The following is a 24,253-nucleotide window of genomic DNA, read 5'->3' on the forward strand; positions in this document are numbered from 1 at the left end:
TATCGGCATCTATCATTACTGATGGGAAAATATCGGCTGATTGTTTTCGCCCTTATTTATTCTGAAAATATTTTAATTTGATAGCAAATACCACACGATTGAATTAGTTAAGTCCACTGATTCCTTACGGTCGTTATTTCCGAAGTACTTTATATCGCGGGTTTGCTGTTATTATTTATTTATTTATTATTATTATTATTTTTTTTTTTACTTTGTGAAACAACTGTATATTATTCAACATTTTAGGCGTTGAATTTTGGAGATTCACAGGCAAATATAAGTCAAATAAAAACGCTCGTTTATGGAATAATATTTATATGACATACACGGCGTATTTTAGAAAAGTACGCAAAAGTAAAGATGCAGTTGGATAACCACAGCAAAATACTCAGATGCGATTAGAGAATTACTGAAGACTTTGTCGGAATTTCCGCATTACCACAAAAATAATTTTGATAATCTTTCAGTTTCCTTTACTTGTTTGGTTAATTCGCAGATTGGGCCGGCGTTAATTCGAAAGATTTTTATGTTTTTCTAAACGATTTTAATATAAATTCTACTGAAATTAAACTATTTCAGCAAAGAACTTCATCAAGAGATTAAATTAATCTTCCGGATGATAGCGTTCCATTTTCTGTAAGCCTGGTGGGACAGTGAAAGATTCCTTGAAAGATGTGTCATGAATTGGTGACATGAAAATAAAAGATATACTTCGGAGTATGTGCACACAGACGTGCTCTTTTACCTTACAAGGAGAAGTTTCTCAAATTTAATTGGTTCTACGTTAATAGAATAGCATGCATAATCCTCAAAGCTTCACTTACCAACAACATTGAGCATAATACTTAAACTCATCTTTGGTTCCGTGCTGATTTGACACTCGTAGATGCCAGCATCCCTTTTGTGGGTGTACTTGATTTCTAGAGTCCAATCATCAGAATCGTCGAGATGGATGGATGTAAACCTTTGATCACTAGTGTATGTATATCTTCCCACAGTGAGGATATGAAGATCTTTCTGTCTTACCCAAGACACCTAAAAAGGCACAATAATGTGACAACTATCTAAAAAGTTTCTTCAGTAACTGAAACTAATGAAATAAATTTTCATAACGTGTTTCTTTGGAATACATTACATTTTGGATATACTTGATTATACCATACCCATAACAATTCTCATAAATAATGGACAGTTTCAGATAAACTTGGCATTTCCCTTCTCCAAGAAGTTAACCAAACCCAGGTCATTCTGCTACCCTGACATGTTTCAGTGCAAATGGAAGATTCAGCGTAAACTGTAGCTAAAACATTGGTAATGATGTTGGAATGATAAAGATCTAAATGCTTGTGGACAGCCTTTATGGTCTCATAGTAATACTTTAAGAAGAGTACTTGGTGAAAGAATTTGCGCCAGACCTCTCTCTCTCTCGCTTGCGTTTTTTTTTTTGAAACTTCTGGAGTGGGGGACTGATATCCGTATTTGTACCCTCTATGGTTAGTAATCATATGCTTCTCATGACAGTTTCTTTCGTCAGATATTTAAGGAAGTTTACGAGAATAGCCAATTTTATATGTTAATAACAAGTTAAAATAGCCAGCTTAATATGCATAAGTTAATATTGGCTATTGTAATATATTATAAACTTACTTTTTATATTTCATCTACCTAAAGTGGCATAATAGGTTCGTTAGCGTCCGCATAGCGGTAACTTCGAAAGCCATTCTTCTCCTTTTTAGTTTGGCTGCGAAACGGTAAGGATGTGTGCTAGAAACGCTGCTTTAAATATCATCTCTTTTATCACGTTATTGGTTACTATCCGTCGGACCAACGGTCCCTTCAAAAATTTCCAGCAAAAAACTTTATGCTTCCCTAATGTTAGTATTATATTAGTATTTTAACATGTGATATATTCCTTTTCTTCATTAGAAACTGGTTCTACTAGTATGGGGTTAAGAAAAACAGGTAGTAGTAGTAGTGTCGCTAAATACTTTTACTCGTACATTGATAAGTGTTGGTCCATGTTGAGTGTAGCAATGTATACAGGCAGTAATTAAGACTTATTATTTAGTTTCGTTTCATTTTATTTATTTAATACCTTTACATACATATCATGGCTTAACAAAATCAATTTAGAGCTTTCTTTCGCACAGTACGGCATTAGTTCATGGTACTTGGTTATATATATATATATATATATATATATATATATATATATAAACAGGAAAAATTACGCTCGCTATAAAAATCCATACTGAAAATTGTTTGCTGTTTTTTTGGCATTCCTTTGATCGAACAATCCTGTTGGGTTATGAGAAATTTGAAAAGATCGCATTTTCAATGCCTGACCTGAAAAGTTCATTTTAACCCTTGTTCTGCTGGAAAAGGACGATATAAGACGAAAGAAAGAAAACAAATTGTGGCATGTATTGGTATGCTTACAGGCGTAAAGCTATAATTAGCCTTTCATTTAATTTCAAAAGCAAATAATTAGCCTTTCATTTCATTAATTACGATTAACTTAAATGTTTTGTACTAAAAGTCACTGCACCACAAAATAAGAAATATCTCTTTAAAATGAAAACTTTGAAGAAAACTTTAGAATGAAAACTTTGAAGAAAACTTCAAATCTCCAAACAAATTTATTACCCGTATTCATTTTCTCTTTTTTTTGTAAATACAAGTACACTCATTTCTTTGTGTTTCATAATTATTAAGGCCACATGTTACAGGCACACATGGTCTTAGCAGCCCTTGTGCCATTAAACGACATATCAACAACCACCACCACATGTTACAATTTGGTCATACTTTCCTTAGAATTTCCGTTGATTCTAACAGACTGCTTTCAAACTGACTAAACTGACAAAATTAGAAACTAGTGGTGATTGATTTTTGGGAGATATCCTCAAGTCAGTGTGCTTTTATTTTCTGTTGCCGCTGATCAGTTTCCAATTTTACAATATATAAAAGAAAACGACTGTGGGCAAGTAGATTAGATTCCTTGTATAATTCATTTCAAATTGCGATAAGATGAAAATTCTAATAAACGAAGATATCAGACAATACCCGGTGGAAATTTATATCAGAACAGTAGCTGAATTATTGAAATATAATTGTCATAAAGTACAGCAATCATTTCAAAGGGAACACAGTAGAATCAGAGAGAAAGATCAAATCAGCCTCAGTAATTATAGTAAGACAACAAAGGTTTTCCTATCCCCAAATTTGACAAATGATCTAATTAATGACAGAACCACTTGGAAATCCTTTCTACATAAGAAAAAACAAACATTAAGAGCGAATTTTGTGTTGCAATAAGAGATAACAGCATTACTCGTATGCTTGTAAATATTATATATATTCATTTTGATCGCTGTTTTGTGATTCCTAAACTAATATCTACGCATTAAATAATGTATTGCCTTAAATATGATAACAGAGAAGGCCCATGTGTAATACGGTGATTAAAAAATAAATAAACATAAATCTGTAAATGGAAACTTTTAAATATTGTTTAGTCTTCTATGACTAAAATTTTGTTCTCCCCAAACTAATCTTTCTTCTGCATTTCGCGATCACTTGCATTATGTAATAATAAATTATTCGTGTAATACAGTATTTTTGTCTAAAAGATAGGGTGAATGCACGATAGATTGTTCAAGAATTATATTTCGGAGTTAGCGTTAGTTTTTACTTATTGTTTTATTAGACCCTTCGAGTTCTCTTTATATTCTTTAACTTGAACTTTTAATAGATGGTTATAGTAAATTATTAAGGGCGGCTTAAATGTACATGAGATTAGTATTAGTCGCATGGTGCAAGAAAGCCTATGGCTGATGATGCACCAGCCAAAAAAAAAAAAAAAAAAATCCGAACAAAACAATGATAAAAACAAAAAAATAAATAAAATAAATAAATAATAATAATTAATAAAAAAAAAGGAAATTAAACCTATCATCCTATGCGCTTCCCTTTCCCGATAGTACTATCCAGATGACCTTTGAATTTCTCCAAACTGTTGGCCTCTACCACCCATGAAGGCAACTTATTCCAACTAATTTATAACTCGCTGGCTAAAATAAAACTTCCTCAGGTCCAATCTAAACATTTCCCCCCGTAACTTGAATTTATGTCCCTTGTTCTAGCATCATTTATAATCTTGAAAATTTCGTCCTCATTCATTTTACTGATGCCACTCAGAGCCTTAAACACCTCAATCAAATCTCCTCTAAGGTGTCTAGTTTCCAAACTCTGCAACCCACATATTCTAAGTCTTTCTTGATAAGGACGTCCTTTTACCGATCTCACCAGGCGAGTTACCCGTCTTTGCACCCTTTCAAGAAGCTCGATGTCTTTCTTTAGGTGGGGTCTAACATAAGCCTTATATAATGGGATTATCACGTCCCTATCTCTACTTGCAAAAGTTCGATAGATCATCGATAGGACACCATGGGCCTTCCTTGCAACCTGTTTACAATGCTCAGAGAATTTCATATCTGACCGTATCGTAACACCCAAGTCCCTTTCCTCCAGTACTGGATTTAGTTGAACTCCACCAAGTGATAAGTTATTTTGGGATTACTGTTTCCCAGGTGTAATACCTTACACTTTGTTGGATTAAAGCATAGCTGCCATTTTTCTGACCTTCCGTGAAGTCTATCTGGGTCATTCTGAAGAAGCTCTGCTTGGCGGTGATCATTAACAACTCTACAAATCTTTACATCTGCAAATTTAGACATCACGCCCTCTATTCCTTCATCGATGTCGTTTATGAAAATTAAAAAACAACAGTGGTCCTAATACTGATCCTTGGGGAACCCCACTTCTTACATCAACCCGATCTGAGGAATAGCCATTTATCACAACCTTCTGCCTCCTGCCCTGAAGCCATCCTTCTATCCATCTAAGGATTTTCCCAGTGATTCCAACCTGTTCCAGCTTATAAAGCAACCGCTCATGTGGGACTGAGTCAAAAGCTTTGCTGAAATCTAAATAAACAATGTCGAAATTATTCCATAAATCCAGCTCGTGAGTGACCCTTTCGAAATAGCGAACCAGATTTGTTAAACATGATTTTCCCTTTACAAAACCATGCTTAGTATCCTTGAGAATTTCAATTCGATCCAAATGATCCTGAATTCCACCCTTGATCATTGCCTCCATGATTTTCCCTACTACTGAAGTCAGACTGACAGGTCGATAATTTCCAACTTCACTTTTAGAGCCACCCTTATGTATGGGAGATACATTTGCACTTTTCCAATCCAAGGGAATCTCCCCAGAGTCTAGTGATGCTCACATAATTAGCCTCAGTGGTTCAATGCACTCGCTTGCCGCCTCCCTTAAGATTATAGGGTATGTTCCATCAACTCCAGGAGCCTTTCTGGTTTGTAGGCTCGAAAGTGGTTTCATTAAATAATCTTGCGAAATTTCAATATCATTAATTACATATATTTTTTAACTTCGCTCCCACAATTTCCCATTGCCACAAAAGGTTTTTCATTTGTAAATATCGATGCAAAATAACTGTTGAGTTCATCTGCAACGGCAGCTGGTGTATTTAATACTATCCCCTTTCCCTTACGTAAAGGTCCGATCTGGTTTGTCCTGCTCTTCTTTGCATTTATATATTGAAATGTTTAAGACCATGAGGTGATGCATAGTCGTTCCAACATTTTTAGGACAAATGCCGCGTATGAATTGTTTCCATGAAATGATTGCTATTGAATTTAAATGTAAGAAAACTGCTGATAAAACTTTACTAATTTAGATGATCTTTGTTCATTGAAATTCATTTAAAATGTTTAAAATAACGGATAAAATGAAGCAGTAATTTCTTTTTTTCCTAACCCATACCATATGTGCACGTCAGTCGTTCGATCAAAGTTTCTTTCGACCTTTAAAACTTTACATCAATCAAAAAGCAAATTCATGTATTGGAAGTGCCATAGCGACAAGGAAATTACAAGACGCCTGGGTTACCTTTTAAGTATGATTGGAAAAAGGCCGAATCGGAATGAATCGCACAGTCTGGATTTAATGCGACAGGCAGGAATCTTCCATTTCATCCTAAATGGACAGGAATCCATTCATTTCATTCTTGACCATTTTTTCAATCACGGAATTCATCCTGAAGGAACGGTTGATCATAGATGCACCTATTGATGGACCAACTTCTCCTACTCCATGAACCTCAGCTACGCTTTTACCATACCCAGATCCTTTAACGAAACATTCAGATTGTTCACCGGCAAAGTTGTTTTCCTTATCCTAATGATTTCCATTTTTTTCAGTAAGATAAGAAAATAGTTAGCCGATATAAAGTTTTACGTTTGTATTTTGCAAGTAGAGATAGGGACGTGATAATCCCATTATATAAGGCCTATGTTAGACCACACTTGGAATACTGTGTTCAAGTATGGAGACCGCACCTAAAGAAAGACATCGAGCTTCTTGAAAGGGTGCAAAGAAGGGTAACTCGCCTGGTGAGATCGGCAAAAGGGCGTCCTTATGAAGAAAGACTTCGAATATGTGGGTTGCAGAGTTTGGAAACTAGACACCTTAGAGGAGATTTGATTGAGGTGTTTAAGGCTCTGAGAGGGATCAGTAAAATGAATGAGGACAAAATTTTCAAGATTATAAATGATGCTAGAACTAGGGGACATAAACTCAAGTTACGCTGGGAAATGTTTAGATTGGACTGCAGGAAGTTTTATTTTAGCCAGCGAGTTATAAATTACTGGAATAGGTTGCCTTCATGGGTGGTAGAGGCCGACAGTTCGGGGAAATTCAAAGGTCATCTGGATAGTACTTTCGGGTAAGGGAAGCGCATAGGATGATAGGATTAATTTCCTTTTTATTTAATTTTTAATTTCATTTTATTATTTTTATTTATTTATTAATTATTATTATTTATTTATTTATTTAATTTTTGTTTTTATCATTGTTTTGTTCGGATTTTTTTTTTTTTTTTTTGGCTGGTGCAGCATAAGCCATAGGCTTTCTTGCACCATTCGGCCATTACTAATACTAATACTATTCCGTTAAACTATTATGGGTCAGAGAAGTTTACAAATAAATGATATAAGTATAGTACATCTTGATATCAGAGGAAAACATTTAACAAAACTAAACATTACTACCACCTTGAAACAAAAATCAATAAAAAGAAAGCAATGAAAAAAGAACAACAGATTTAATAGATTTGAATGAAAAATTGGTGTGAAATCAAAGGATCTGAAAATAATACAGACCTATCAGTAGAAACAGAGCAGCAGTTGGAAAGAGTATGAACAGAATTATTTTACTTCTAAAAATAGCCGACCGGGCTAGCCGAGTGGGTAAAGTACCTGCCCGGCAATCCAAAGGTCGCGGGTTCGATTCTCGCCTCGGGCTTGGATCAAAGTACTGCAAAAACCTTGGGAGGTGCCAACAACTACCAAATAAAATAAAAAAAAAAAGAACCTTATAAAAATTGAACGATTATTAGATCAGACTTATCAAATGTGAACATAGTGCATTTCTATTGCTATTCGATGAAGTTGGGGGACCTGAGAATTAATACAATGATTTGCTGGCAGTGTCCGTTTCCATCAGCTCGATATTCACAATGGCAACTCTCTTTAAATTAATATCATAGGAAACAGTGGCATCTTGTTGTGAACGTTAGAATGACTTTTACCGATTGGTAAACGATGTAATATTCCTATGAATCGCTTCACCTTCAGCAACATTGTGTTATTTTTTAATATGTGCATAGCAAAGTAAATTTCCATAAAATGCACATGATAAAAAAATGAATAATAAAATATAAATACTATAGTAGTCAAGATAAATGATATCTTTAAATTATAGTAGACACAGATCGAGGTATGAATATTAAACTTTTTTGTTTTTATAAAGTTGGAAAAATATGATGAAATTGGTCTAGATTATTTGTCCAAGGTGGATAAACACTAAACAGTAGGCCAATTTTCAAGAATCCCGTGCGATATTTTATTATTTGATTGCTTTTTGTATAGTGAGAAGTTCTCGTGATGATGAAATATGTATATCGTGCCGATTTCGAACACGGTATACATAAAACCATTGCCATAAATAATTTTCTAATTGTGGAATAATCGTTAAAACTCCATTAATATATCTTTCCATGGCATAAGTTTCTGTTTTTGCAAATCTGTGGAATGAAAGACGTATTCGAGTGAAAAAGAATCCCAAAATCCTCGGAGAAGTAGATCCAAGTTATGCTTTTATTGACGAAAACGTAGTTATGACAGGAAAACGTTTCTAACAGGACCTTTTAAACGTTAGAAATGGTAAATATTAATCTGTTCGCTTAAAAGCAATTAACAGATTAAATATTAATCTGTTCGCTTTAAACCAATTAACTGATTTGATGAAATCCATGTTCTGATTAGAAGAGCAACAATTGATGAAGTATTATGACGTAAAACTGTGCGCTTTAACGTGCAGTTTTACGCCATCAGCAAAATGTAATAATGATATAAAGTTATGTTTCTTTTCGGCGTTTACGGTTTTCTTTATGCCCTCCACATCCTGAAATCTCTTTCCTTTTGAGCAGAGTTTTCACCTTGGGAAAGAGGAAGAAGCCTGTTGGTACTATATCAGGAGAGTAAGATGGATAGTTGATCTGTGCAATGCATGTTTCGTTGACAATATCCCCACCAATTTTGCTCTTGCTGTATTCACAACAGGTGCAGAATTGGCGAGGGAATTGTGTTGCAACAAGAACCAGTTGCCTTTCTCTCGAAATTGCAGCTCACCTGGGATAAGCGCTTCAATAGTCTTTGAAGTACCTGCACGTAGAACCAGCATTGACTCACTTACCTTCAGATAAACATTCCTTATGACTGGCACATTGTTTATCAGAACACGTTATCAGTATTGGCTTGATCCTGGACTTCTGGAAACGAAACATTTTTTCGGAATTGATGGTGATCTTGAAGTTCACTGCATGCTCTGACGCTTTGGCTCTGTGTTGAATTGAAACACTCAACATTCATCTCCAGGGACAATACAGTCGAGGAAATTAAGATTGCCTTAAAATCAGGAAGACATCTTCGCTTGATGACAATTATATTTGCACTGCTCATCAGTTAGCAGTGTGGCACAAATTTTGCATAAACCTTCGATTTCCCCTAAATCTTCATGCAGAATTTTATGAATCGTCTCCTTATTCATATCCGACTCATCAGTCGTGTGATTCAAAAGAGGATCAAACGACGATTTCTTGCCACAATTTCCATAACTTTTGTGGCTCTGTCTTAATTTCTGGAGGATGTTCTCGATGATCCGAGAAAATCACATCCGTCGTTAAACTGCTTATACCATTCAAACACAAGTACATCTTAATGTTTCATGAGTTTCCATATTTCAGATTATTCCAGTTTAAAGCAAAATTTGATATTCATTCGTTGTTTCTTTGCAAAATTGTGTTACGGAACGTTAACGCTGTTAACGAAACTGGTTGTTATTTGCACCTGTCAGCGTGCTGGACAATCTCTGTACCACCATCTGCTGGAGGAAGTATGAACTGCAACATAGAACTTCCATTTATTTTCAAACTCATCAAACATGACAGCAGCACCACCAGTCCGGGAACTTTATTGGCACACCTCGTATCTCGAATAACAATGGACCAGGGGCGAAACCCTAAAACTAATTTAGTGAAGCTGGTGGTCTAGAACTCCAATTAATTTTTAAAGTTAATTAAAATATTTAAAAGAGAAAGCAGTGAAAATCAGCTAAGCAAAAAAATAAAAATAGTTACGTATTCATATTATCCTCCATATGCGTGTATGTATGATAGGACTTATACGGCACGTGGAGAACAATGACGAATAACTAAATGATGTCTGGATTAAGAATTTCTAAAACCCCTAGAATATTCCAGACGTATGTTTTCTTGTTATTCGCAAATTAACAGAAGGGCGTTGAAAGCAAGCAAAAGCAGATAAACGGTAAATAACTTCGTGCTCTTATTGATCGAGAATGATAAGGTTAAAATTTGAGAAGAATAAATCATGAAGATGCGTACTAGAGAGAACTGTTGATGATCGGACACAAGGAATTACTGCATGATGAGAAAGAACGTTCACGTATTTGAACTGAAAATATGAAATATCCCTAGGAAACTAAATTTTCAACCTCCTTTGTGCCGCTTCCGAGTGTGACCAAAGCAACTTTCATCATAAAGGCATTAACATATTATGGCTATAAATAGGTGTGTTCCAATTCATCATTGTCTGTTTGTGGATTAAAATAAAAAACCGGCATCCGAAGAAGAATTTGCAAGTTTATGCTTCACTGTGATCACTTCCCAAGCTGGTAGATAAGAATTTGGTGGTTTTATCCTTTAGTCACCACGATTACGCTATTAGATTTTTATTTTTTATGAGGCTACTTCAAGGACGTGGCTTATCGATCTCCAGGGTGAAACAATGACTTGAAAACACAAATTATCGCAGTAGTCGAGACTGTTGATGCTGGAATGTTGACGCGCAACTTGTCTGAAATCGATTATCGATTAGATCGGTTACTGCAACTCAAGAGGCGCGTGTAGAGTACGTTTAACATATCAGTGAAACTTATTTGAATTTCTCTTTTATTTGAACAGTGACTCAAACCGTTTCTCTCTATCTTATTTCCTTTTTAATAAAAATAAATTTAGCAAAAAGTTCAAAAGATAATTTGATTAAAACATAGTTATGTTATAATATACATAAATCATTTATTTATAATCACCAGGTACTTAAAGCGTCCAAACTTACGGAGAGTATTAAAATTTAAAAAAAAATTCTAACTTGCTGTTCAAGTTAGAAGTTTTGCAGAAGACATGACAAATGAGTTTTATGCAGTTATGTCTTTTAAAAGACGTGACTGGATAAAATTCATTTTTTTTGTTTTTATGTCTGACAGTTTGCTAACAATAAACGTATATCTTGTTTGTGAATTTAAGAAAACTATGAGCCCAAGAGATAATAGAACCAACAGTATTTATTATCGGGGATGAACTGAAAGTTAAGATTCCTGTTACATGAATATGAATACAACTACAGAAATTCATGAAGATACATGAATTTCTGTAGATTGTACTTTTCAAGAAATATGAAAGAAGGTTGTTTCAGGTTAGATAAGGAATTAGGAAAGATAAATTAGTTCTATGACTATGAAGTTGGACAGTGAAGTTCGGCCTATGGTCATTAATTTACTGATTGCATTATTTTGATTAATAGATTTTTCAAGTTTGAGAGATATATTTGGGTCCTAAGATATGAGAGCAGTATTCCATGGCAGGATCGATTGAGATTTGTACAGAGTAAGCAGCTGTTTAGAAGAAGACAGCTAAAGAGAAACCCCTATGATTTTTGATGCAGCGAAAATATTTTCAATATGCTTATGCCGAGAGAAAAGAAGAAGAAAGGATAATCACTAATAAAGTTATGTGATCTTGTCTAGAAATCTGAGTGTCATTGAAGATGAGCACAAGAACATTCTCTTTTCTATAAATAAGACAGAACTGGGTTTCAGGAGGACTGAAGTTAAATAAGTTTCCTTTGCCCCATTGAGAATTATCTGGAGATCGGCATTTTAATATTCAAAAGGAAAAGAATGAGAGAAAGAACCGAACCTTGGGAACCACTACGTTATTGGAAAAGTTAGGCAGACAGCCTTCTACCATCATTCTCGCTGTGTGGTTAGAGAGAGAGAGAGAGAGAGAGAGAGAGAGAGAGAGAGAGAGAGAGAGAGAGAGAGAGAGAGAGAGAGAGAGAGATGGCTGCTCAATTGCAAAAAGAAGAGTTAGAACTGCATAAGATGGGAACTTGCGTAGAAAAGCGTTTTGCCGAACAAGATCAAAAACCTTAAAAACTGCTCGAATTTCAACAACCTTTTATATATGCAGTATTCATACGCGGTATTCGTGATTAGGATTTCCTCACATTGGTATTGCTTTTCTGCATTACCTTGCTAAGGGTTTTGGTTCTGCTTATATTTCTACTAAAGTAGAAATATAAGCAGAAATGTAAAACATAATGCCTAAATTTGGGAGTAGTGAACTGTCTTTGTCCCTCATCACCTTCCTTTCCTTTCCAATTCCCACATACCATGCCAAACGGGAGTAACAAGTCTATTTTTTAGGTAATTATAGGTTAGTTCAATAAAGACCTCGGTGGCTTCTCTGACATATATTTGAGGATAAATATCCTCATATGTGAGGTTTAATAGACATTTATCTATTTGTCGTAACGCGCTTTGATATCAGGATAAATGAGCAACTGAAGAACATTGATTCGTTTTTCTGTCTCTCTTTATTTTCTACGAAATAAAAGTTAACAAAAAACTTTTCTCTTCAGAAATGTTCCCCTTTTTGTTCCTATTTATTTAAAAGATCACAAATATTCTGCATATTTCTGTTGCTGGAAATCGGTTAGAAGGTAAATTTTCTCCGGAGTTGATGTCTTTAAAGGGCACAGAGTTACATGGATTTCAGTGAAAACAAGAGCGAGAGATCTACCTTACATCCGAAACAAGGTCTGCGACTCCTCCTCCAGATTTATTTCTGTTCGATGAAAGACTCCTATACTGGAGAGAAAGGGTAGTTTATCAGATGCTCCTGAATAAATTCAAGAACGAATCTCATCGGGTTCATGCATAGGAAATGAGCTCCTTTACAACTGAGAAACAAACTCCAAACCATGAAGATTTAAAAGTAGAACACAGAATAAGCTAAACATAAAAAAGACAGTACGACACATATTTTAATGCTTTTTATTGAAGTTTAAGATTGAACTTTCTTATGCATCATTGGAAATTCCATGTTATTATTGAAAAATATTAGTCGTTAACGTTTATCTGAAGTTTTTTATTTATTTATTTTTTGTTAATATATAAAGGAAAATTAGCCGTGCATTTTCGAAAGAATTTAATTATGTGATAATTAATTTTTTTCTGTACCCAGCAGTTTGGATATAAATATATAAGTTGCACAAAACTCTTGTAGTTTTGTAAGTCCGCATTGAAAATAAGCATTAAATAAAAATTGCAAATTATATTACGCTAGTCGTTTACTTTTTCGAAGGAAGTGTCCTAAGATTTGGTAACTCTGAACTCTTTTTCTTATTTCTGTAGCTCTAATGTGGAAATCGAATGCAGATTTTGTTCCGAAACTTTCCTTAAGCTGTTACAATACTCCCGTGCAGCACTGTTTGTAGTTACTGAGAATAATTCCATAAGTTTATACTTTATTATCCATATGGAGACAAACTAAATTACATTCATAGTACTCTAACAGATTATGAAATTTGAACTACAGCCACAACTCTCTTCGTACGGATCAAAACGCACGGCTACCGTAACATAATGGCTACTGACCTCTCACCCACGACTGCCATGCACTGATTGTTCTCTATCATACATCATCATAAGGTAACCAAGTGGCACTTTCATCATCAGCTTCCAAGGATCTGCGAGACATTGAGCCCGTAATAAGAAGATTACGCGAAATGCATATTAGCAATTCTGCAAACACTAGCGTCTGTAATTTTGCTTATAGGAGACGAAATCTAATGGATATTTTTTCTGTCCTTAAATCTCTGCTGTTCAACAATATTTTAATTGATATTACCTTCGCTGTCTCTTTTGTAATCTGCAGAGAAATGAAACACCCCTGAACGTCTTTGTAAATTGCAAATACCACAGTCTACCGATGCATATAATCTTCGCAGCGTCTGAATACCTGTATATAAGAAATAAGCCACATTTGAAATTATATTATAGATGTTAGGTGAATAATCACTTCCTGTAGCAACAGGGTCGTACTCTTTCAAACAGATTTCGAGCATGTTCTGTGATGAAGTCTCAGCAGAAAAAAATCGCGCGGTTGGAAATTTAATTAATTTTAACATCACCCTGGAAACTGCATTTTCTTTGCTTCTATGTAAAATAACCGACAACTTAGTATTCATTCACAATCCATACATTTTCGGAAAGATTCAGAAAGAAGTGGTCTAAAAGGTGCGTTAAATCCACAAAGGCATGAACACATCCATCGGCGAAGAAAGTGACCCCACCCCATATAGCATCCGCGAATGGTTTCCGTTTCTTTGCTGTAAAACTGTTTTATACACAGCCGTCTGCACAATGGATTGTGGCTGAACTTATTTATGTAGCTATTAGTGTATTGTAGTACTCTCAAATTAAATGAATTTAAACGGAAATCATTTTTCAGACTGGAGCAGCAAAGCAAAGGAGTTAAAATAACGGGAGTGCTGTGGTTCGGAAAGGACTGAAGGGGCTCACGCTTTATAAGCTTGCTTTGTTACATAATTTTTCACTATTCAAAGTAATATAGGTTATCTCGGTTTTTATAGATAAAAGTTAATTATTTTTGCGGTTTACTAGTTCAGTAATTGCATACTTTATCACTGGTTTACGCACTAACAATTTTAAGTAACCTTTTTTAGCATTAGTAGAGGCATATGATGCAAGAAAGCAAGCTTATACAGCATTAGCCTTAAAAAAATAAAACTAAAACCTGCCCATTTCACCCATCCATTCGCTCCACATATTTGTCTAGTTTTTCCTTGAATTTATCTAAGCTGTCAAGTTCTACGACAGACGGAAGTTAGTTCTAGCAAACAACCGCACTTGGCTAAAGACAAATTTCCGCACAATCTATCCTACAACTGTCTTTCCTCAGTTTGAATTTATGTCCCCACAGGCGATTAATCTGGGAAAGAGGAATCTCATCAACATTGAGCTTGTTCAAAACTATTCAAGGCCTTATACACCTCAATCAGATCACTTCGCAAGTGCCTAGTCACAAGACACTGTAATTTGCAAATCTTAAGCTTTAAGAGCAACCCTTTGTTCCATTCACTAATCTGGTTGTCCTTCTCTGTACTCGTTCTACATCTTTCCTAAAATGAGACCTCCATACCTATATACAGAACTCAACGTGTGGCCTGACCATTGCCTTATACAAGGGGATAAACGCCTCATCTCTGCTAGAACATTCCTGGATATCATTGACAAGACACATGAGCTATTCTTGCAGACTGTCTTCACTACTCAGAAAACTTCATATCTGACTGCACAATTACCCCTTAGTCCTTTTCATTCTCTACCACCTTAAGTGTAGTACCACACAGATGATACGTTATTGTGGGGTTACTGCTTCCCATATGCAGTACTTTACATTTGTCAATGTTAAACTTCAGTTGCTACCTTTCAGGCCATCTGATCAACGTTTCTAGATCCTCTTGCAGTAGCGTAGTCATTAGTGTCATTAACAACCCTGCCAATCTTCGTATCGTCTGCAAATTTAGACATTAAACTTGATATACCTTCATCAATAGCATTAATAAATACAGAAAAAAAAAAAACAATGGACCCAACACTGAACCCTGGGGGACTCCACTAATAACATTAGTCCACGGAGAGCAGTGTCCATTGACTACAACTCTGTCTTCTCGCAATCAATCATCCCTTTATCCATAGCAGTATTTTGCCCTTAATGCCATACTGCTCCAATTTATACAAGAGTCTTCCATGTGCAACAGTATCAAAAGCTTTCCTAAGATTCAAGTATATGATGATCAAAATTATTTTTTGCATTCAGTTCCTTTGTAATCACATCATGGTACCCAATCAAATTGATCAGACAAGACTTCTCCTTAACAAACACATGCTGTATCCGAACTATAACCGAAGTGTTGTCTAGATGATCCTGCAGTGTTTCTTTAACCAGAGTCTCAAATAATTTCCCCGGAACAGAAGTTAAACCAGCAGGTCTATTTGTGTCACAAGTAGCAGGTCTACTTGTGTCACCCTTTGATCCTCCTTTGTGAATTGGGGTCACATTTGCACATCTACAGTCCATGGGTACCTCTCATGACTCCACAGAAGATCTCATAATTATGGCTAAGGGTTTGTTTACTTCATGTACAGCCTCCTTTAATATAATCGGATAGATCCAATCCACCCTAGGTGCCTTTTTATGTTTATTTTCATCAATTTCTCTTTCACTTTGCACTCGGTTATTAAAAAATCATTTAACTGACTACCATAGTTTAATACACCTCCGGTATTCCCCTCCCTGAATAACTCCTCATGTGGAAATGTAGATGCAAAATACTCATTCAGTTTGTTAGCAACCTGAGCAGGATAATCAACAGTTGAGCCATCGATATCAAGTGGACCAATCTGATTCATCCTCTTCCTTCTAGAGTTTACATTAGTAAAGAAATCTTTGCATCCTTTGCCAAAGATTTCTCGTAATCTGCCTTTGCCTGTCTAACCTCCTTTGCGACTTGATTACAGACCAGCTTATATCTGCCATAGGCGTCTGTGCCGCCTGTTAATTTATATGTATCCCATTCATTTTTCTTCTCTTCCACATGTCTCATTATTTCATCTGGCATCCATTTAGGCCTAAACCTTGAACTCTATTTCTTAATTGGTATAAAAAGCTAGTAGCTTCCAAGATTTCTTTGACTGCTTTCCATTTAGAATTTGCTGTTGGTAACATCATCAGTCGGTCCCACTGTATAGTCCTTAAAAACTGTCTCAGACCTCCGTAGTCACCTTTACGAAAGCAAAAACTCTTCCTTTTACCACTGATGGCAGTTACCTCTTTGAGTAAATACCATATCAGCGCACTGTGATCACAGCTACCTAGTGGTTCCTTTATCTGCAGTTTCTTAATGCATGAAGAATCACTACTGATAATCAAATCAAGGGTATTACTCCCTCTGGTTGTCTCCCGAACAGGCTGCTGTTGAAAACAATCATCCAATAAATCCACAAAAGCCTTATGACCAATCCACAAATTCCAGTCAATATCTGGGAAATTAAAATCCCCCATTATAAGACAATCTGATTTACTGGTCCACTCTATTTCTCTGTATAGCTGTTCATTATACTCATCAGGGTCATTAGGCCTATAGCACACACCTATACTCAATACTCTCAATTCTCTCAATTTTGCTTTCCCAGTGCTTATGTCACACCAAACTGACTCAACACTGCACTGTCCACCCATGTGAACTGGATGCACTTACTTAGATTTTGTGTTACTTAACTAATAGCATAACTCCTCCTCCATACTATCCTTCCTGTACTCATACTCCCCCAAATTCAAATTCTGCATTCCTTGTATCTGTGTGACACCATGTCTCTGATATCCCAACAATATCTGTCTTTGATATTTTGACCAGCACCTCAACTTCATCAAGTTTATTTACTACACTCCTAGCATTGGTGTACACTCAAGTATACATGCATCTGCCCTCTTATTCTTAGCTACCCTAACATAGCCCATGCATTACTTGTTCCGCAATAACTCCTAGCAGTCTCTGAAATCTCCGGCACCTTGTTTTCCAGGCTGTTGCTCATTCCAATAGAAGCAATGCAAGAATCACTTTCATCTCTGCCAGCGGCTACTGTTAATCTCTTAGTCGGTTTATCCCCTCAAGCTAGCAGTTTTCCGAGCCACCTAACACTGCCTCTATAGCATCAGTAAATATCCTTGCACCTTTTCTATTTAAATGTATCCCATCCTTGTAGAAGAAGTCTCCTGTCAACAAGCACAGACCAGGCTGAAGAAAATTCTACTCCATGAGCCTTAAACAATCTCTCAAGGCCGAATTGATTGACAAGGCCCTCATCATAAACTCCCTCCTATCGTGTCTTGGCAAAATTGCAGACACTTTAAAATATAACCCTAACTCGCGGCTTTTTTTTTTTCAAAATTGACCTGTACTTGTTAAGTAATTCGGCCGTTCTCCTACTCTTAATATCATTGGTACCAACGTATACAACGTATCAGCTTTTGTGCCCTTAAAAGATGATATCCGCTCTATTTTTTTATATATTTTTTTATTATTTAGGAGCATTAGCAACTAAGGCCATATTGCTCCAGGAATATGCGGTGGTCATTCCCTTGACCTTTCCGCATCCTCCGTATTTGATGGTGACGGGCTGGAACCCTGGTCTAATCAAGAAGCATGTGCTACGCACTGCTGCTCCTTCCCACCTGGCTACAGAGACGCCCTGATATATCCGCTCTACAACATCATCAACTTTTGCCCCTGGCAGACATACTCTGGTTCTGTTCCACCTATCTTTTTTGCACAATATATATTTCCCGTTTCCCTGACAACAGTCACCGACAACAACTAGTTCCTTTGGGACCAGCGCATTCTGCGTTGGGGGATTGCCGCTGTGTTGCCTGATGTTCAAGTGCAAGCTCTGGCGTTGATGTGGCAGCTGAGAGCTTGATGGGCCCTCAATTTAAGCGCTTCGAGGGCGTCTACCCTGTTGTTCAAGCTCTCATAAAGGCCCATAACAACGCTGAGTTGGCGTCTCATTTCCTCACGCTCCTTACTTCGAGCACAGCACAAAGGCATTCCCCTTGGCAATATCATGTTTCGTTCCTGATTGTCCACAAGCATCAAACAAGCAGTACATTTCAAAAGGCTGTGATTCAGAGGACAACCCCCCCCCCCCCTAATGTTCTCCCCTGAGCCACAGCATTCCCACTACATTGAGCCTTTTTGCTTTGCTGCTCTGGTCTGAAGCATGATTTCAATTCAATTTTAATACAATTCAAATATAAATTTAATACAATTAAAAAATATATTAGGCTAAACTTCTATCCGAATTCTGTATCGAATTTTATTTCAGTATCGAGTTTTATCTCCTTCCGAATTACGTTATATTAATTTCGTGTCTCCTATCAAGTTTAAGTTATATGTATTAAGTTATAACGTTACGTTTGTAAAATCTTAGTATTTATAATAGATAATAAATTTAACTGTCTATTATCACTTACGTGGTTCGAATCTCACGCAAGCTACCTGTGCCAAATCACCGATTCTAAAAGCTCTACTAATATTATTATTGTGGTATGTTACGTCTACGTGACAAGTGAAATTATAAAAACACGTAAGCAGTGCTATAATTTATAGTTTATAATCCTCTGCTGATACTGATTACACCGGTACATAGAAACTTCCAGTATCTGCTACACCTATACAAAAAACAGTGGTGGCAGATTCGCATGCTACTGTCGATACCATGTTGGCAAAATCGACTGATTTTCTATGCAGTTACAAGGCTGAGTAACGAATAAATGCATCAAATTAATCAGAAAATCACATAAAAATAATATACTAATAAATTTAAATCAAAATTTATAAAAATAATTTCAAATCAATAAATAAATAAAAATGTCGACTTAGCCGCTTTGAACATGTCCGGTTCCCACTAGCTTCGTCAGCAGACCTTTACTCATGTCTTATACATGAAAGTTTTATCTGTGTTTTGGAGCCCTCAATGTTGCCTTCGTGGGTAGCACATTGTATATAATCACCGTTCTTCTCTCGCTGGATGGAACTGGGCAGAGTTCGAATACCACCAATGAAGCCAGAAATTATGGGCTTTCACACAAAGTGGTTCAGTTAGTCGGACTAAGGCGATGGATTTTTATCCTGTAAACTTAGGTTTGTTTGTCCAAGAAAACAGACAAATCGACCCCAAAAATGAGCGCAATTAACAGACCTAAACTAATTTCATATTCCCTCGGATGGTTCTTTCAATCCCCATGACGTTATTACCTCGAAGCTAAAACAACCCATGCCTTTTAATCATGTTTTGTACTATCAGATTACCTCTGAATTTCATTTTATGAAACATTAAGAAATCTTACTAAGATAATTTTTTATAAAATATATATGCTGTGATCTCTGAATGTTGTAGAACTTAGTTTATCTTACCTTCAGCTTCAAAAATAGTCTCCTTTCATTAGCTTTTCTTAAAGAAAGAACACTGCCTCTTTAAAAGAGTTTAAGAAACTCATAAGGCCACAACAGGAATTTATAGACCTGAAAACTCTTAAAATATTATCTGGAAATCTTTCAATAGCCCGGAAACATTACACCATCCCTCTACTCTCTGCGATGTGGCGCTCACTTCTTAAAATGGCTTTCATTTTCTCCGTTGGAAAGGATAAAAAATGACCTGGTAATAACGACGTTTTGGAAAAGTGATTTACTTTGTTTTCCGCGAGCTCGAAAATACTGTCTTTACAGAATATCGATAGCCCGATTTGCTTCGGAATCAAAAGCATACGAACAATAATCATCTCACCCCACTGCACATGTCTTATATTTACACTAAGTTTGCGGTGCACAGCAAACTCCTGCGGCCCAGGATCAAAGTTATCTTAAACAAATACCAAGGTGAGATTTAAGACGAATGTTGCAAAGGAAACAAAAGAAATAACGGTTTAGCAATATTTCATTCCACAAAAACATTTCGCTTTAAGACTTAAGTGCTCCAGTTTAATGGCCGTGTTTACTGATGTTCATCTCATATCTTCGATATTTTGACTTTTATGCCCTCTTTCTTCTTTCTTTTTTATATATACTCAGTGGCCACTGAATGAATTTGATGTCTCCCTCACTGGTGGACAAAAACCTTTCAAAGCGTAATGAATGTTGAACTGAATCACCTCTGACAGTATTATCCACATGCTAAAATGCATTTGTAATGGTAACAGTGAATGGTAATTGCACAAAGCATTGGAAACTTCCATAAATTTTCGAAGTCTGAAGGAGAGTTGGTATCAGAAAGTTCGGTGCCTCTACGCGGACTGGAAGTTGGCAAGAAGACATTCCGATAACACAGATTGCGACAGCCCTCGCGCGTAGCGGTGGTTATAATCAGAGTCCTCAACACATCTGTTGAAAAATGTCCGGGTTTGAATCCCATCAATGACGTGAGAAATTTTAATGGGTGGTGTAACTTTACTGCATTGCCAATAGGCTAATGTCGGCGGGGATACTCAAACCAAATACAACCTTGGTTAGCCTCGATTATTTTCTGTGGACATACAATGCACAGAAAACAGTGCACAGCCGTACAGTCTGCGCGGACCGATATATTGATGGAAAAACCTTTAAAAAAGACACAAAAGTGCTTTCCTTGTCTTACTTTAAGTCACCGATAACTTCTACTTCTGTGATGCTAGGAATGTAGCAAGTGTGTGTGTGTGTGTGTTAAATACTAAGACCATGAAGTACTATTAGGTTCTGTCTGTAAGTGCGTGTATTCTTCAGTTGGTTTTTCTGCTTGATGGACGAATGATTAGTTTCAGAAAGATAAAAGCATCTCACTCACTACCGAGACCGACTAACTAGGCTACCGTGTGAAAAAGACCATAAACATTGGCCCGTCTAGACGGGACTGTAACCAGGTCTTTTCCACACGATTTAGGACAGTGATCGTAACTACAATGATTGCCTTGAGTGCGTAGAACAGTGAATGACTACAAAGAGGTGTGCTAGTCAGACAAAATTCAGTTTTCTTTACTCCATTCCGACAATAAGCACGAATGCAGTGAAACAACATTAGAAAATGAATAGATGTGAATAAATTAATCAAATAAATACATTTTATGTGTATATTCCGGGAGGATCAACTAAAGTCAATATTTCGCAATATGGAAAGAGGTCAAAAGAACATCGCTATTGTTAGTAATCACGAGGTCTCGAACTACGATCACTGAATTACGTGATCTTCTGCACACTTGAGTTTACCGCTCGGATAAAGCAGCGCAGGTGATCGTGGTGGTATCATGATTTAGACAATTTTCGTCCTCACATAATATATGACGAGGGAAATGCAAATACAGTCACGTCTGATAATCGTAGCCCGTATAAACATTCTTGTAGGTCCTCAATGTCGCACCGTGGCATCAGGCCAGATTTATGCAAATATGTTTGTTGAACATTCGGAATGGTTCGCTAATTCACTAGATGAGTTTGAATTGGCCGCACAAATCATGGATGAAATAATCAACTCTCTCTCTCTCTCTCTCTGCAGGCAGAGTGATAGGTTACATCTCCCGAGGTTTTTCGGAATCTGTTGACATCCGCGTTAGAGGAATTTCATAGTTAAGAAGTGGGCTTTCATATTCAAGCGATAACGGAGTGTATGTTAGATTAATGTATGTATGTTCGTATTTGTATAGTGTTTGGAAGCGGTGTTTTTTTTTTTTATTTTATTTATTATGCTGTTCCTATGACGGCATCACAGAAAATCCAAAATTCTTTAGGTAAAAGATTACCTCCCTTCCCAAACTATGCACCAATATGTGAAATTCTCCCTAGATTACTGAAATCATTACAGATGCATATGACGAGGGAAATGCAAATACAGTCACGTCTGATAATTGTAGCGCGTATAAACATCCTTGTAAGTCCTCAATGTCGTTACAAAACAACGTATACAGCATTTAAATGTCCACAAGACTGATCACAAGAAGCTCATTCATCTAATGTGAAGTATAGGAATCAAATCCTGGAAAACTAATACACTATCTGTTCATCTTACCTAATCCATATTCACTTGTTCTTCAGAGATCGTCTAGTGTCCAGAAATATCGACAGTTGTATGATATAAATGCACTATAAAGTTCATCAACTGTTTGTAGGGTGCTGTAGGCGATTGAACGTGACACGGAAATATTTTAAAGACCAGCGCACATTGAAATTTACTCGTTCCTTTGAATAATTTGTAGCCTTCGAAAATAGCGTGGGAGTTGCTATTAGTGCTTGACAGCAGCTGAGACTTGTGAGATTCCTCAGAAATTCAAGGAGGTATACTTGTAAAAGGTTTAGTTCTAACTTTAATCTTTATACTACTGATGTCTGTTGGGAGATTCGTTAGATTTACTTCCTAGGCAAGTAAATCTAACATTTTTTTGCATAAACTTTTCTCTTTAATCTTGTCCAAATTTCGTCTGCGTACAGCACAGAAGAGTAGATTACAGTATGGATATATTTTTTGTGGTGGAACATAAAATTGGTAACTTAAAATTGATTCGGATTGTTATGACATCTGAAGTTTTTCATTTATTTACCAAAGCATCTGTGTCGGTTTAGAAGAGAAGCTAAGGGTCCAAGGTCCAAAGCCCCTGTGTCCACTTACGCCCGAGATGAAATCATCTCAGAGAGTGATAGGCACCTAGTTATTGTCTGCTTTAGCGATAACCGAACCACGGCCTATTTGTTGAGTTAAGCCTCAGTTCAACATTGTTCAGGGAGTCGGCTATTTGCACGTTTCTGTTATAAATGATATCGTTATCAGAGGGTCAGCTGTGGATGCAATAGGTGTTAGTAGCTTAATGTCATTAGCATACACTCAGCATGCCTTGCGTGCGAACGGTAAATGGCATTAGCGCCGTTATAAGAAGTAGCGCCGAAAGTACACTTCCTTCTAGCACCACAGCATTTATTCTCTTAGCATGTTGCTTTGAAGGAATGCAGCTCTCCTTGTTAGCAGTGACGCTAAATACCAACATATTACCCTTGATCTGGAAACAGCTCTGGTTAGGGGCGTATTTATTTACCCTGTCAAATTATGATTACAGGTTTACATAGATTCATGCTCGTTCTTGTTTAGCTGTTTAGAGCTTTGAAGCTTCTATTGGCGCCATGGTTAGTAGGTACATACGTTACGGTCTTTAGAGATTGCATTGTGGTGTGGTGGTTGAAAAGGCAAGAGATGATTTGTTATGACTGGGAGGATTTATTTTTCTAAAACTTTAAAAAGACTTGAAGCTGATAAGAAAGGCTCTATTGTTTGTGTTTTGTGGCTTGCTGGTATTCAGTATGAGTTTTATGAAATAATTATTGTGTCTCAGGAAAGTTTGGTGAGAGAGGATTGCATATAGTATTGTTTCCAACAAATCAGTGCTAAATAGACCGAAGAACTCTATAATGAAGTGTGGAATGCTATGTCATCAAGGCTTCTTGTTGCAGTTAACTTTTAAGATTAACTGCTTTCTTGTAAATATTTCTAAATTATTTTTTCAGTCGAACGGGAATGGATGTAGGCGACTCCCTTTAAGTCATGAGTTCCCTGCTTATGTAGTCTGTGACTTTACTGATAGTGCACTCTTGTAGATGATCCCAATGTAGCGAAATTAAAAATCAGTGCATTTCTGATGAGATGCGTCATTGAGGATACCCTGTGCCATAGTGACGTTTCAGCCCTCAGTGAAAGAATACAGCTGCATTAGTTAGCAATGACTGATAAGGAATTAATTTAACTTTTAACTTTTTCTGGATACAGATGGATAGACTGGAACTAGGAAATATCTGTCTAGAGCAAAAATTAATGATGTAATAAACAGCTTGTCAATTTTAAGGACTCCAAAGAGTATTAC

The 24,253-nt window shown here is 36.4% G+C and overlaps 1 protein-coding gene across 2 annotated transcripts in view; it reads right to left on the reverse strand.

Annotated features, from left to right (window-relative positions):
* LOC150089317 (cell adhesion molecule DSCAM-like) overlaps positions 1-24,253 on the reverse strand; it is a 504,714-nt gene that overhangs the window by 87,374 nt on the left and 393,087 nt on the right. For both annotated transcript variants that reach the window (XM_090368497.1, XM_090368496.1), the window contains exon 3: positions 825-1,035. In XM_090368497.1, coding sequence (XP_090224623.1) covers positions 825-1,035 — 211 coding nt within the window. The remainder of the gene's footprint in view (positions 1-824; positions 1,036-24,253) is intronic.

The sequence above is a fragment of the Mastigoproctus giganteus genome, chromosome 2, assembly GCF_048544385.1.
Source record: "Mastigoproctus giganteus isolate SK-2022 chromosome 2, ASM4854438v1, whole genome shotgun sequence".
Taxonomy (NCBI): Eukaryota; Metazoa; Arthropoda; class Arachnida; order Uropygi; family Thelyphonidae; genus Mastigoproctus; species Mastigoproctus giganteus.